This window comes from Budorcas taxicolor, chromosome 19, assembly GCF_023091745.1.
Source record: "Budorcas taxicolor isolate Tak-1 chromosome 19, Takin1.1, whole genome shotgun sequence".
Lineage (NCBI taxonomy): Eukaryota > Metazoa > Chordata > Mammalia > Artiodactyla > Bovidae > Budorcas > Budorcas taxicolor.
The window spans coordinates 55,600,843-55,615,696 of record NC_068928.1 but is presented as its reverse complement, the minus strand read 5'-3'; the positions used below and the strand labels follow the sequence as shown (position 1 = coordinate 55,615,696).

General features: G+C 52.4%; 1 protein-coding gene and 1 pseudogene across 2 annotated transcripts; both read right to left on the bottom strand.

Annotated features, from left to right (window-relative positions):
* Positions 1-1,136: 1,136 nt before the first annotated feature.
* On the bottom strand, positions 1,137-12,611 carry SLC25A19 (solute carrier family 25 member 19). Of its 2 annotated transcripts, XM_052658209.1 has the most exons (9): positions 12,550-12,611; positions 11,982-12,034; positions 10,988-11,062; positions 9,793-9,962; positions 9,457-9,612; positions 7,656-7,826; positions 6,467-6,650; positions 5,692-5,822; positions 1,137-2,621 (listed from the first exon to the last, which is right to left on the bottom strand). In XM_052658209.1, exons 4-9 carry the CDS (start codon positions 9,922-9,924, stop codon positions 2,439-2,441), a joined length of 957 nt encoding a protein of 318 aa, XP_052514169.1. In that variant the 5' UTR covers positions 9,925-9,962; positions 10,988-11,062; positions 11,982-12,034; positions 12,550-12,611; the 3' UTR covers positions 1,137-2,438. The 2 variants fall into 2 exon arrangements, with proteins under 2 accessions (XP_052514169.1, XP_052514171.1); XM_052658211.1 differs by lacking the exon at positions 10,988-11,062 and having other exon boundaries at positions 12,550-12,605.
* LOC128065706 (uncharacterized) lies at positions 5,441-5,541 on the bottom strand (annotated as a pseudogene).
* Positions 12,612-14,854: the final 2,243 nt, after the last annotated feature.

Here is a 14,854-nt window from a genome sequence, read left to right as displayed (position 1 = left end):
CCAGCCGGCCGCGCCAGCTCAGAGGTTCCCGGCGTGCGACGGCGCAGGACGCCCGCGACCCCTGCCCCCACCGCCCCCTTCCTCTCCTCACCTCGTTCTCCCTGGGCCTGCCCGAGACCACGCCGGCTCGCGGGCGCTGGGTCGGACCTGCTCCTTGGCCTGCGTGAAGCCCTCGGTCTTGAGCAGTGGCACCCACCGCGCCCCGCCCCACGCCGGGGCTGAGGTTAAAACGGGGTCAGGAGCCGGGCCGGGCCAGCGACGTAGGAGGGGCCTGCGGGGGGCGCGGTCCGCAGCCGGGCTACAGGCGCGGGCAGCAAGGTGGGAGGGCAGAGCAGTCGGCGGGAGGGGCCGGACCTCACAGAGGGTAGGCCCGGGCTCCCCGCCCGCTGCCCCCATCCGAGGTAGAGAAGGCTAGAGAAGGCGAGGAAGCTCTCAGGGCTAGATCGAGTTCCACGAAGCCCCCCCCGACCCCACTCCAAGTACAAACGATATTGGTAAAATAAATTGACAATCAATGAACCAGCTCAAGAGAAAGGGGTCTGTTTGCCAACTTTTGATGCCCCAGGAGTTGGGAGTAACCCTGACGTTGAGCTTCCCCGGGGGCTCAGAAGGCAAAGAATCTGCCTGCAATGCAAGAGACCCATGTTCAGTCCCTGGGTGGGGAAAGATCCCCTGGAGAAGGAAAAGGCAGCCCACTCCAGTATTCTGGCATGGAGAATCCCATGGACAGAGCAGCCTGGCGGGCTACAGTCCGCTGGGTCACAGAGAGTCAGACATGACTGAGTAAACACATCCACATCCTGACTGATGGATGAGCAAGCGCCTGGCTCAGTCCGACTTGGTCTGGGCTTGGGGAGAGGTGTGGGCTCAGCAGCCCAGACAGGGCCAGGTCGGAGGTCAACCCTGCGCCGCAGGAAGGCATACAGGAGAGGCTGGGAAAGAACTGCCTTTTCCTGTAGCTTGGACAAGAAAGATGTGTTGATGGTGATTTCTGTATCCAGGGCTCGCTTCTCCTGCTCACAGAGCAGCCAAAGTGGTCTCCAGAAAATGGATCGAGGAAGAGAACCTCAGCTGCTGAGAAAGAAAACCAAAGAGCGGAGAGCTGAAGAGAATAAAGTTTACTTCCATGGATATCAAAAAAATACATTCGGACAGCGGCCCCCTTGGGCAGCCACAAGCCTTGACTGCCAGACACCCTCTAGCCACACGTGGACCTTCATAATCAGCAACCAAGGGCAGGGAGGTTCCAGGATTCCAGACCAGAGAGGACACGGTAATGGTGAGAAGGGGCCCAGGACCCCGGGAGAGCCATGACGCCCACCCATGGCTGCTCCTCGTTGCCATCTTCCTCGGCTGTCAGTGCAAGGGCTGGAGCTAGAGCCGAGGTGAGGTCAGGGGAGCAGTCTTGTGCCGGGCTCCCCCTGCACAGCCAGCCTCTAGGGCCATGCTTCCCAGCGGGTGGTTTTTCTGTGATTCTCTTCTCCTTTTGTACCCCTGGCTGTGTCTAGACTGTGGGTTCCTGTGCCTAGCAACTGCCAGGGCACCAGGTGTCCCCGCAGCAGGCAGCCTGCTCAACCCCTTCCTGCGGGGATTGTAGAGGATGCACCCAGCGCCATGCTGGACCCAGGAACTCACAAGCGGGCAGCTGATGCCCCCTGGCCCAGCCTAAGCTCCCACCCACTCAGGAGGGCTAACCCAGCCTCCAGCGAAAGAGTGATCCTGGGAGACTGAGGCAGAGGGCTGCTGCCTTTACCCACAGCCCCGCCCCATCAGCATACCCCTACTGCCAGTGGTGCTGCTGGGATCAGCTTTCCCTAGAGGCCCACGGGCTGGGACCAGTCCCGCCCAGGAAGAGAACAGCTTGAGCAGTGCCTTTATAGATACGGAGATCTGAGTATGGTGGAGTTTTTATATAAAGAGACCAATTCAGCTGGACTCTTCCCCTAGAACTAGAAGCAGAGCTGCCTGAGGGACACAACTGCAGAGCGAAGTAGAATGCAGGCAAGGCAGGGCTCCCTTCCTCCAGCTTTGGAAGGAGGGATGTGATTTGGAAGCGAAGGTGGAGGGGAAAGATTGCTTTCAGCTTTAACGTCTATTAAATAGGTGGTGGGAGTAAGTGTGCAAACCCTGTACAGGGCCCAGTCCCAGCCTCACGCTCACCCTGCGGCCCCGCCCAGAGTCAGGAGGGCTCTCTGGGCAGCCTGGCTAAGCAGGAGGGCAGCTGCTGTCCCCAGTGTCCGCCACACAGAGGACAAACGCCCAGCTCCTCCTGATGGGCCTCCCGGTGCCCTTCCAGTGGAATCCCGACGACTCTTCGTGCCTGAGACAGCTGGCCTGGAGGGAAGGACCAGGCAGCACCTCTCTGTGCAACAGGAGACCATTGATCGAGTCTTCTTCCAGGAGGGGAAGACCGCAGGCCACCCTTTCTGCCCTGGAGGCTAGCTGTCTGCCTTGCTTATGTGATGGAAGAAGTTACAGAAGAGCTCATACCAGAAGAATACCAAGCCGGTGGAGAGGGCGGCCTTCAGCAGGCTGGGAGACAGGCCTTTGAAGCAGCCCTGTGGCCCCTCCTCTCGCAGCACCTGCCCGGCACAGTCCAGGAGGCCCTTGTAGCTTCGCACCTGGGGAGAGGAAGGGTACCCTGGTTGAGGAGAGAGGTGAGGGTGGACACGTGGATATAAGCTCTGTTCTGTCAACACAGGGCCTGGCACATTCAGGCTCCCAGCAGATAGCTACTGGAAGAAGGAATGAATGCCAAGAAGACGGAAGAAGTGAACCTCATTCTTTCTCTTCCAGCTGGGCTAATTCAGGCTTCACAGAGAAGGGGTGTGGAAATCAGCACCGGACAGAGCTCCTTCCTGCTCGGGAAGTTCCCACAGACTGAGGCTCTTAAGGACCCAGTGAGAGCTCTGGACCCTCTTCCCAGAGGTGCTCTGACCGTGTGCCCCGTCACTCCCTGCCCTCCTTGGGCAGTAGATCTGAATCTGGTCCTTGTGGGCTCTGAGCCTGACCAGTGTCACCAGGCTGGCCACCTCCAGTTGACCACAGATGGCTGCCGTGTCCCCAAGACACAGCTCGGCTCAAGCCTTGCTCAACCCCCAAAGCTCCAGGAACTCCCGAAGATGATGATCAAGAATCAAGTCCAAGCCACGTGGCCTGGTGTTCAGGGCCTTCCACCATTTGGCCTCAGCGTCCCTCGCTGATCTGCCTTTATCGCCCCCTGGTCCACTCACGCGCCCCCCCCTCCGGCCATGCCTGCTCACACTACATCTCTGTTGGGAGCAGGGCCTCCCTCCTGTGTCCTGGTCTCTCACCAGCTCTCCCTGTCCAATTCAAACCATCTCTTCAAACCAAGTTGGTCAAACCAAGTTGGTAATTGGAAAGAGGAGGTTATAAAACCTTGTGTACGACCCCATTTTTATTAAGATGTCCACGTATTTTCTGCAAAGAAACAAAACGGCAGCGAGGATGGACCTGGGGGTGTTATGCTTAGTGAAATAAGTCAGAGAAAGACAAATGGTGCATGTTATCACTAATGTGTGGAATCTAAAAAAATAAACTACTGGTGACTAGAGGGACGTGGGGAGGAGCAGGCGAGGGGTAGGGGATTAAGAGATACAAACAAACCACTATAAAATAAATTACGTGGGACGTCCCTGGAGGTGCAGTGGTTAAGACTCCACGCTTCCACTGCAAGCGGTGCGGGTTTGATCCCTGGTTGGGAAACAGATTCCACGTAGAGCCAAGAAATAAATAAATAAGCAACAAGGATATACTGCACAGCACAGGGAAATGTCGCCATTATTTTGTAAGTAAGTGGAATATAAACTATAAAAATGTTGAATCAGTATGTTATACACCTGAAACTAACATAGTATTGCAAATCGAGTATACTTCAGTAAGAGAAAGAGAGTGGGGAGAGGAAGGGAGACAGAGAAAGAGAAAGAGAGGAAGGAAGAGAGAGAGCTACTACAGCTCAAGGTTCTGTGTGATCCTCTCGGGGTGGGTGGTGGTTGGTTTACCTGTGATTTTATCTTCCTTTTTGTCTAACATCTCTGAAATTTTCTACAAAGAAACTGTACTATAATTTGTAAACCCACTTCTTTCTCTCTGAGTAAGGCGTGCACTCTTCCCTTCCTGACTCCCATTCCATGCCCTCTTACTCCTCTGCCGTCTGTCAGGCACGTGGTGCTGTGACATCTTCTTGCTGTGACATCCCAGGGTCCCAGGTTAAAGAGGGAGAAGCCCTGAAGTCACCCAGCCCTGCCTTCCACCCCCCACCGCCCCACCGCCTACCACCTTGGCCTGTCACAAAATCAGCGCCCCACAAGGAGCAGATGAAAACCCAGTATGTGAAAATCGAAGCAGATTAAGGAATGACTATTAAGATTAAAAAATTACCTACAACGGGGCTTCTCTGATGGCAAACCCTTCAAGTGCATTTAAAATATAATTTAGTTGGTCAGATTTAATTCACCCCTATCCTGGGACATCTATAGCATAAAGCAAAGAACCCCATACACCAGTATGAGCCTGCTTCTCTGTGTTGATATCTTGGGGATCTTTCTGCTGCTGCTGCTGCTGCTGCTAAGTCGCTTCAGTCATGTCTGGCTCTGTGCAACCCCATAGACGGCAGCCCACCAGGCTCCCCCATCCCTGGGATTCTCTAGGCAAGAATACTGGAGTGGGTTGCCATTTCCTTCTCCAATGCATGAAAGTGAAAAGTCAAAGTGAAGTCGCTCAGTCGTGGCTGACTCTTCGCGACCCCATGGACTGCAGCCCACCAGGCTCCTCCATCCATGGGATTTTCCAGGCAAGAGTACTGGAGTGGGGGCCATTGCCTTCTCCGTGGGGACCTTTCTTATATGAGTAAACTGTCGGTCCCCAAATGAACTGAACGCTTTGTAAGAGCAGAGCCTGAGTGTGCCTTCTCCTGGGTCTCTGCATGGTGCCCAACACACGCAAGGCTTTGCTTGTGGCTTCCCATGTGCTCAGGGGTCCCCGGTGTGAGATAAAATTCAGATTTCAGGGCAAGACAAGAGAAATCTAAACATAAAAATTCTTCTCCGCTCTTCGGCTGCCCTCTCCCTGCACTGTGCCTCACGTTATCTGTATTTTGCCTTGACCAGACCTTTCCCATCGGCGGCAATACCTGCCCAACCATAGACAGCAACATTCTCTCAGCATCGGAAAGGCAACTCCTTAAAGACAATGCTCCTTCTTGATCTCATAAGGGGTCACATGACCCACTATGATGGTGCTTAGATCCGGATTACATAAACTGTCAATAATATTTGATGCACAGCCCTCTGTCTCAAAACTTAATCTAAACTGTGTGTCAACATCCAGCGGGAAGGACAGTTCTCAGAGCTTTCTGAGATGCTCCTCCCAGGTTATAATCCTCAATTTTTCCAATTCTCTCTTAGATCACCTTTTTTTTGTTAATCCAGAGCACTGCATGAATTTGCGTGTCACCCTTGCACAGGGGCCATGCTGATCTTCTCTGGATCTTTCCTAGTGCATGTGCTCCCCAAGGCAAGCACTGATTAAATTTCCACGGACACCAGGGCCAGGTGGGGGGTGAGAGGGCTGGGGGAGCTAAAGATGCCTGACGGGCAAGCGCCGACCCTCGCACCTTCACACGCCCGGTGAGCGGCCAGGATCAGAGCTGTCTGCGGGGGGACGGCTCACCTGGCCAAAGGAGGCTCGGGCCTGCTCAAACCCTCCGACCTGCAGCCGTTTCTTAAAGAGGTCCAGCGGGTACGTGAGGGTCTTGCTGATGACGCCAGCTCCGCTGCCACAAAGCAGGTTTTTGAAGTTCCCTGGACCAGAGATGTGGGATGGAGGGGGGACAAAGGAGAGAGATGCAGTCTAGGGTAAACGTCAAGGTTATACCTTCTAATTCGGGGCCATAAGACAAAACCCTACAAGCATCCTCAATCTCAGAATTTAACCCGGAGCGAGAGAACCTGGGAATGCAGTCCCTTTCATCAAGGATGACGGCGGACTGCAGGTTGGACAGGCTGGTGGCAGAAGGGGTGTGAGCCTGGAACACGCATCGCCCCAGCGGGAGGCAATCGGGGCCTGCAGGCTCTGCCACGTGACCCGGGTCATGCTCGGGAGGGAACAGGATGCCCATGCCCCACCCCGGCTTCCCCGAATGAAAACCAAACCAAACACGTAAACAAAACCAGGCTGTCTGCAAGTTGGACCTTGGACAAAAATGAAAACCATGACTGGTGGCTGGAGATAACAGTGGCGAGAGCCGAGAGAAACAAAGTAATCTGTGAGTGAACGGATTTGTTTTGTTGGCTGCACTAGAGCGGGGGGTTCAGAGGTCTGCGGTGTCCTAGCTGCTGCGGGAAAGCCTTCCTTCCCACCTGACTCAGAAAGAGATGCTATGGCTGGGGAGTGGGGTGGTGGGGGAGCGAGACCCAGATCCCCTTTCCCGGGAGGATGGTCTCACCGTTTTTCTTGCCTTCGGCCGGCAAGGCCCACTCGTAGGCACGCTTCAAGGAGCTGTAGATGGAGAACTGGAACCCCGCGTAGGGGAAGATGGCGATCAAGGTGGGGTTCAGGCCTTTGTAGAAGACCAAGGGGCCTTCAGTCCTGTACATAGTCACCACGGCGTCTCGCAGGGTTTTATAGACCTGGACACCACACGTGCGATGATGAACAAGGCTATTTCAGTCCGAGAACCCAGCCCGCCAGGTATATTTCCCCGAGCCTAGAAACCAGCTACCAGGGGTGTTACTTCTCCTGCCAGGATGACAAAGAAAATGCTGGGCCGAAACTCCAAGGGTGGGATTGCCCAGTGGCTCCCATTTTGGCTATTTACACCACGGGCTTCCCAAGGAGTGCACAGAAATATGTGGCACTGTGAAAGGTGTGAAGTCCACCCTTGGATGATCTGTTTTATAATTTACAGTGTGCGTGCCTGCATGCTCAGTCTCACCTCCCTCTTTTGTGACCCCGTGGATTATAGCCCGCCAGGCTCCTCTGCTCATGGGATTTTCCAGGCAAGAATACAGAAGTGGGGAGCCATTTCCTTCTCCAGGGGATCTTCCTAACCCAAGGATTGAAACCAAGCCTCCTGCATTGGCAGGCGGATTTTGTACCACTGAGCCACCGGGGAAATCCATGCATATACTTAACCCTTCTTAAACTGGCAACAGGCAATCTTTATGATAGAGATCGAGGACAGTTTTAAGTATACTTCCATTCGACATATATCCTATATATTTTTTGCAGTGGTCCAGCGGGGCTAACTTTGCCTGCCTGTGGGCACCTACAGCAAGGCATGGCACTGACCAAGGGTGACTGATGGAAAAGTCTGCCCCGGGCAGGGAGGCCCTCTTCACACTTGCTCCCAGATGCTGGCAGCTATACTGAAGGCTTCCGCCCTCGGAACTTGCACGAAAGGGTTGGGAAGGCCCTTTGGTGTTTGTTGTCTTTCCCACCAGGTTCTGTGTCCCCTCAGGAGGCTGTTAGCACCTTGTCTGGTGCTGAGAGCAGTCACAGTTTCGGGGACAGACTGAAGGGCCTGAAGACCCCCACTCCCCTCCCCCAGCTTTGTTCCCTCTAAGGAAAAGGGCCCCCACCCTGTCACACACCCCCAATCCCTTGGGCACCCCTTTTCTGACCTGGCCACTCACCCTGGGCTCACCCTGAGCTGCAAAGCGGGTGCGCAGCACGTCCACGGGATGCACGGCGAGGGTGGCCACGCAGGCAGACAGGCCGCCGCACAAAAAGTGCACGGAGAAGTCGCGGGCATCGCGCACATTGGCCCTGTGCACCAGCTCGGTCAGCACTTCAAACGACAAAAACTGCAAGGGTGCGTGACAGAGTCATGGATAAACAGCCCCGGACGCTTCCCCTCCACCCCGTGACCGGGAGATGCTCTCCTTGAGCAGGGACAGAATTCAATAAACACGGAACCTGTGCCCTTTCACTCTGAGCAGAGCCAAACACCCAAGGGCTAAAGAAACATGCGCGGGAGTTTTTACATCAAAAAATTCTACGCAGAAACTAGACTATGAGTTGTCTAAAGTAACGGCTAACAGTTCACGATTTTAGAATTATCTCTGACATCCTTTAGCAGCTAAGAATGGGAGGGTATTTTTTTTAAGTGGATGAACAATGAATTGTATATTCAGCTCCTGGCATCATTCTATCTTCTTGGATGCAAGTTAAAATAAACAAGCAAATAAGGACGCAAAAAAAAAAGAAAGAAAATTCTACTCAGGAATTCCCTGGAGGTCCAGTGGTTAGGACTCAGTGCTCTAGCTGTCATGGCCCTGGGTTCAATCCCTGGTTGGGAACCTAGGATCCTGCAAGCCACAGAGTGAGGCCAAAAAAAGAAGAAAAAAGAAAGGAAAGAAAATTCTATTCATCCCTTAGTTTCCTGACAACTGAGAAAAGATGGCCATCGTCTGATTCTAGGCTGGGCACCCTTTCAGAGCAGCAAGCCGTGGCCCTGAGACTGAAATTCCACTGGGAGAATTCCATACATTCCATATTCCACGGTGAAAGCCCCCCTTGGGCTCAGATCCTTCTCCATCCAACTCACGGAAGCTCGGGGTGCTGAGAGCACATGTCGCTGCATGCACCCACCAGCATGCAGCGTCCGCGCGCTGGCTCAGGGCTAGAGCTGCAGCGCATGTGACCTGAGCGACCCCTGTGATGTCACAGGAAGAGCAGGCAGGGCAGCTCTGTTGCTGGCCGCCCGGCAGGAGTCCTGGCTCGGCCACTTTCCACCTAGCGACTTTGGCTGGGCTAATTACTTATGCTCTCTTTTACATCTTCTCATCCGTAAAATGGGGGTGACAACAGAGCCTTTGAAGGAATGCTGTGAGATAGTGGATACGACATGCTTTTCCAGGCCCCCAATTAGCATGGTGCAGGGCTGGCTATTTCATCACCACCTCTGTACAACTACAGACTACAAGTTGAGGGGTGAACTGGCACTCAGCTGAACAAATGCGTAACAGACAAGAAGCCTGGACCCTAACCCTAGCCTCGCCACCTATGGGCTGTGTGGCCTTAGGCAGCTTGCTCAACCTCTCTGTGAGCCACAAAATGCCTGCTGCACCTTCCTCACGGTGCTACTGGGAAGTTCAGAGGAAGCACAGACATGAAAATGCTACTTTGAAAAAGAAAAGTGTTTGTACTGCCATCTGCCAAGCCCTTCTGGGCCCGGCATCAAGACAGTCTCCTGGATGCAATGCCTCATGTTCTGTGGGTGCCAAGTCCCCAGGCTTGGGCGACGTGGGGAAGGGGACGCTTCTGGTCTATGTCTTCCATTTGCCAGGTAGCTTCCCCACCAAGGCAAGTGGGAAGTGTGTGACTACCTCCTGTTGCCTTACCCCAGGCAGCCCTGGTGCCCACCGTACCACCCCCGGTTCCCCCATTGTGCAACGTGACCCCAGGGGCCTGGCCGCTTCCCCTGCCACCTACTTGGACAGCTCCATAGCCTATGGAGAGAAGCTGGGCTGGGATGTGCCCTTTCCAGAATGCTGTTGGGCCCTCCTCTTGCAAAATCTGTCTCCCGGCCTGCAGGATTCCGTGGTATTTTGCATTGGGGTCACTGCGAGACAGGCGCTCAATCTGAAGCTAGGTATCAAAATGGAAATGGTCAGGATGATGGGGGTGGGCAGGGGTAGGCAGGAGGAATTTCAGAGATGGCAATAAAGAGCTTCTCCTTCACAAAACTCCAAGCCCCAAGAGCTGCTCTGGCAAAAGAGAGTGAATTGGTCCTCCAGCCCATTACACGGATAACAGAGGAAAGGGTACCTGGAAGCGGATTTTGATGACATCCAAGGGGCTGATCAACACCCGAGTGACAAGTCCGGACACAGACCCAGCCACGGCCACCTCAAGATTGGAGATATTCCTGTCGTCTGCTTTGGGGTCATAGCCCACCATCCCTGCCTCTGGCCCATACAACGTCCATCGGCTTCAAGCTAAACGGGAGAGACAAACAGTAAACACCGTAGCAAGTGCTTAGGGTCCCTGCTCACACTCCCCAGAGCAGCCCTCCTGAAACAACCCCCCAGAGCAGAGCCCACATCCTCTCCTTATCCTGCTTTATTCTTCTCTGGAGCATTTATATACTGGACATTGATTCTATGCATCTGTTTCTTGTCTCTCCTCCCCACTAGAATTCGAGCCACTCTTTTGCAAAAGAAAAACAGCAAGATATACATGCACTCAATTGGTAAAGAATCCACCTGCGATGCAGAAGATCTGAGTTCGATCCCTGGGTTGGGAAGATCCCCTGGAGAAGGGAATGGCTACCCACTCCAGTACTCTGGCCTGGAGAATTCCATGGACTGTATAGTCCATGGGGTCACAAAGAGTCCGACATGACTGAGCGACTTTCACTGCACCAACGTATAAAGAATAGGGGGAAAGTCTGCAAGGACACACACACCCTGACAGGTTGGTGAGGTTACCTCTGCGGGGAGTGTTGGCAAAGGAAGAGGGAGGACAGGTCTCCCATTTTCTATATGGACTAAATTCATTATGCCCCACCCCCCCGCCTCCCAACCCCCAGCTAAAACGAAATATAAAATGATTTCCAAAGAGACTTCTGGGCTTCCCTGGTGGCTCACTGGTAAAGAATCTGCCTGCCAGTGCACAAGACATGGATTCGATCCCTGATCCAGGAAGATCCCATGTGCCGAGGAATAGCTAGGCTGGCGTACCACAACTTCTGAGTCTGTGCTCTAGAGCCTGGCAGCTGCAACTCCTGAGCCGACGGTCCGCAACGACTGAAGCCCCTCGCCCTAGAGCCCGCGCTCCACAAGAGAAGCCACCGCAGTGAGAACCCCACACCCGGCAATGAAGAGCAGGCCCTGCTCACTGCAAGCAGAGAAAGCCCATGTGCAGCAATAAAGACCCAGCACAGCCAAAAATTAAGTATATAAAATAAAAAATTATTTAAAAAAGAGAGAGACACTTCAGAATTAACCTAGTTCTTTAATACCTGGTGGCAAGGCTGGTAAGGAATCCGCCTGCAAAGCGGGAGACCTGGGTTTCATCCCTGGGTTGGGGAGATCCCCTGGAGAAGGTAAAGGATGCCAACTCTGAGCGACTCGCTTTCGCTTTTGAATACTTTTAGGAACAGGACAATCAGGGTGCACACAGTGACCCCCTTCACCCCGCTATTGTCTCTTTTTCTCCTTTCATCCTCCCAAGTCCTTACTTTTCTGAAACTTCCAAAACAGCACTCCAATCCGTCCTTAAAATTAACAAGGCACATCCATGGGGCTCGACTGGCAACGTATTGTAAAATAATATCTTATTCAAGGTCTAATGGGGGACTTCCCTGGCAGTCCAGTGGTTAGGACTCAGCACTTCCACGGCTGGGGCCCAGGTCTGATCCCTGATTGGGAACTAAGATCCTGCAAGCCTTGCAGCGTGGCAGGAAAAAAAAAAAAATACTAATGGTATGAAACCTCCCACCCCCTGCCAGGAATATGCCTGCCCCTTGGTAACTTTCCCCCAGACCCTCAAAGGAGACCTAGGTTTTTCCATCAAGTTCTCTTTGATGTTAACTCAAGCTGCGACTCCCAGGGCACCTGTGAGGAGCTGTTTAAATGTGAAGCAGGTGAATGAGAGGCACGGTCTCTCCACAGGTTACCCAGAGACTGCTCGGGTCACACAGAACAGTGTCAGTTCCCTGCTGTCAGGGAGGGAAGGTGGCATTTCTATCAGCAAGTAGCTCTACATAGCTGGTCATAATCTTAAACCTCAGATCAAGAAGCCTGAGTTCAAATTTCTGATTCGCTCATGTACCGTGGGCAGGTTTATTTATCCTAGGCTGTTTTCCTTCTGGAAAATGGGAATGACAGTGGTCCCGCCTAACGAGATTCCTGGGAGGATCATGCAAGATACTATATATGATAAGCTCTGTCAAAAAGGGAAAAGTCTTATACACGTGAAGGGGCTTGCTGAATACAATTCATGAGTGGCCTTACTTTTTCCGCTTGCTCAGAATTTTCTTCTTGTACCAAAAAGCCTTGATATTTATCTAGAGACAAAATGAACACGAAACACGATTATAAGCATGATATAATAAAGTATCAGAAGGTGGAAGGGGTGCCTTGGAGTGAACAAGGGCAGGTGTTGGGGGGGTGGGGGGGTGTGTGTCCGCTTTCGCCACCCCAGGCGGGAGACCCTGGGGTTCAGATATGCAGGAGCCCCGCGGTAAGTGCGTGCGCCCCTGAGCCCACGTGCTCAGCCGAGGGTCTCTACAGATGTCCCCGCGTATGGATACCGGTGTCCCTATGTGCTCCAGGGCGTGTGTTTGTACCCCGGGTCCAAGAAAACGCCCGCGAGGCGTGAACCCGCGTGTACAGACAGGTGCCCCGGGTGTGTCCAGGGTTTCGCTTCCTGCGTCCCTGAAGATGCTTCTCAGGTCAGACACCTCACGTGTGGGCACGGCCCCCGCCCCCGCGTGAGTACCTGCGCCTGTGGTCGCCCCCAGGGAATGAGGGTGCAGGTCTCCGAGCGGACAGCGAGAGGGCGGAGGCAGAGGTCACTCACCGGGATGAGAGGGCTCGGCTCCTGTCGCTCGCCTCTCCCTCCTCGCGCAGTCTAACAGTAAAACTTAACTGAGCTTGGCGGTAACTGACGGGCTTCCAGGCCAATCACAGCACAGCTTCCGACAGACGCTAAACCAATGGTTGTACTGGCGCCCCCTCCTCATCAACGCCTATTGCAAGGGGTTGCTGGGTAGTGTAGTCCTCTGCGACGAAGGCCGGCCCCTGCGAGGCGCAGAGCCTACTGGGAGATGTAGGCCCTCGGCGCGCGCGTGCGCAAACGTCTCCCTCGCGTTCGAGGGAGGCGGGTCCAGAAGCCCGGCTGCGCCCGAAGAGGTTGCCGCGCCGAGTGGGGCGTGTGCGTTGGGTCAGACTGCTGGCGGGCGGAAGTTTAGGTCGCGATGGACTTGACCCGCGTTCGTCAAAACTTTCTTAGTTCCTGTACCCGGATACTCTAAACTTGGAAAAGATGGTGGGAAGTTTAGCAAAAGCTTGGGGAAGAGAACAGATGAGTTTTTAAGACCGGGACGAGGACGGCAAAAATACAGAGATTTTGTTTTCCCCCTAGGGTTTATTATGCGTGAAAGGATTAGTCGCCCAGCTCATTATGAAAATAATATAAAAATATATAGACACAGACAATGTAGAAAAGGAAGGGGGAAATGACTCACCCTACCACTCTCGCCCAAGAAGCATCAGCATTTCGCAGGACAGTCTTTCTTCCCGATTTTCAAACGGTGTTTTTCACATTAGCGCAATAATTTTGATGCACAGTTAAAAAACATTTTTATTGCACAGTGTAAAACTGTTGGCGGGGATCTTCCCTGGAAGCCCAGTGGTTAAGACTCCACACGCTTCCAATGCAGGGGGCATGCGTAAACTAAGATCTGGCACCTGGAGAGGCAAGCAAGCAAGCAAATAAATAAATCCATACGTATACAAAAGTAGAGCGAACAGCCCAATGAACCATCATGGAGTAGTTACTCAACTTCAACAATTAACCAACTCCTGGTCAGTCTCTTTTTCCTCTATATCTGCACCTAAGTGTTGCTGTTACTGAGTCTAATAATTAATTGATTCCCTAATACCTTCCAAAGGTTATTGGTCAATGAGTTTATCATCATTATGAATACATATTTTATATCTATCATTATGAACACATAGATTTGTGTCTCTCAGTCCGAACACTGTATTACTGTTTGTCCTTTTTCAATCCACTGTGATTTCCGTCCACAGTAATTATTATCCTAATTGATACTCGTATTTTCCCATCGTTGGCCAGTGGGTGCCTATATAAGTTGGAACCTGAATCTTTCTGACACACCCACTAGTTTCCTTGTTTTCTGGCATGACAAAGCATTCTAGGCTCCTCACAGTTTTCTGCACAGCTTTATTGAGGTGTAACAGACATACCGTTGGCACGTTTCCAAAGTGAACAATTTTATGTTTTGACCTGTGGTGTATATTACTATGACAGAGTGAACCTACATCCATCGCCTTAAACGATTCCTCGTGCCTCTTCACGATCCCTCCCTCTCGCCCTCTCTTCTCCCTTCCCAAGCAATCTCTGATCTGCTGTTAGTTTGCATTTTATAGACTTCCATATGAATGGAATTATACATGACATGACGTTCTTTTTCTCTGGCTCCTTTCCCTCAGTATAATTATCTAGAGATTCATCCATCTGTGTGTATTATTTTGTAATATTATTGTTTTTAAAGAAATATTTATTTATTTTTGGCTGTGCTGGGTCATTGTTGCTGCGCGAGGGCTTTCCCTAGCTGCGGCAAGCGAAGGCCACTCTCTAGCTGTAGCTTGGGCTTCTCGTTGCAGTGGCTTCTCTTGAGGAGCACCAGCTCTAAAGTGTGGGGGCTCCAGCAGTTGCTACACGTGAGCTCAGTAGTTGTTTTCACGGGCTTAGCTGCCCTGCAGTAAGTGGGATTTTCTGGGACCAGGGATGGAACCAGTGTCCCCTGCATTGTAAGGTGGAGTCAATCACTGTATCAGTAGGGAAGCTGTGTGTGTTATTAATTGATCCCCTTGTATTGCTGAGTCGTATTCTATTGTATGGGTATACAAGAATTTTTTTTATCCATTCACCTTTAGATGGACAATTGCGTTGCTTCCAGTTTTTAGCTTTTACAAATGAAGCCCTATTGATAGGGACAGAGTAGGAGAATGAAATAGTTTCGAAATCCTGCTAGGGAATAAAAGACAGACAGGGAATTTTAAGGGAATTTGGGAGACTGTTGTAAGCTAATAACTACTCAGGAAAAGAGTCGAGTAACCTAGCAAAAAAGAAATGCAAG

What these genes read in the sequence shown, in the direction of transcription:
- SLC25A19 (XM_052658209.1), bottom strand. Translation starts at nt 9,924, where the DNA reads ATGGTGGGCTATGACCCCAAAGCAGACGACAGGAATATCTCCAATCTT. An exon ending in TAGGCTATGGAGCTGTCCAA is followed by an intron (nt 7,827 to 9,456) that starts GTAGGTGGCAGG and finishes GCACCCTTGCAG; the next exon opens with TTTTTGTCGTTTGAAGTGCT. An exon ending in GGCCGAAGGCAAGAAAAACG is followed by an intron (nt 5,823 to 6,466) that starts GTGAGACCATCC and finishes TCTCTGGTCCAG; the next exon opens with GGAACTTCAAAAACCTGCTT.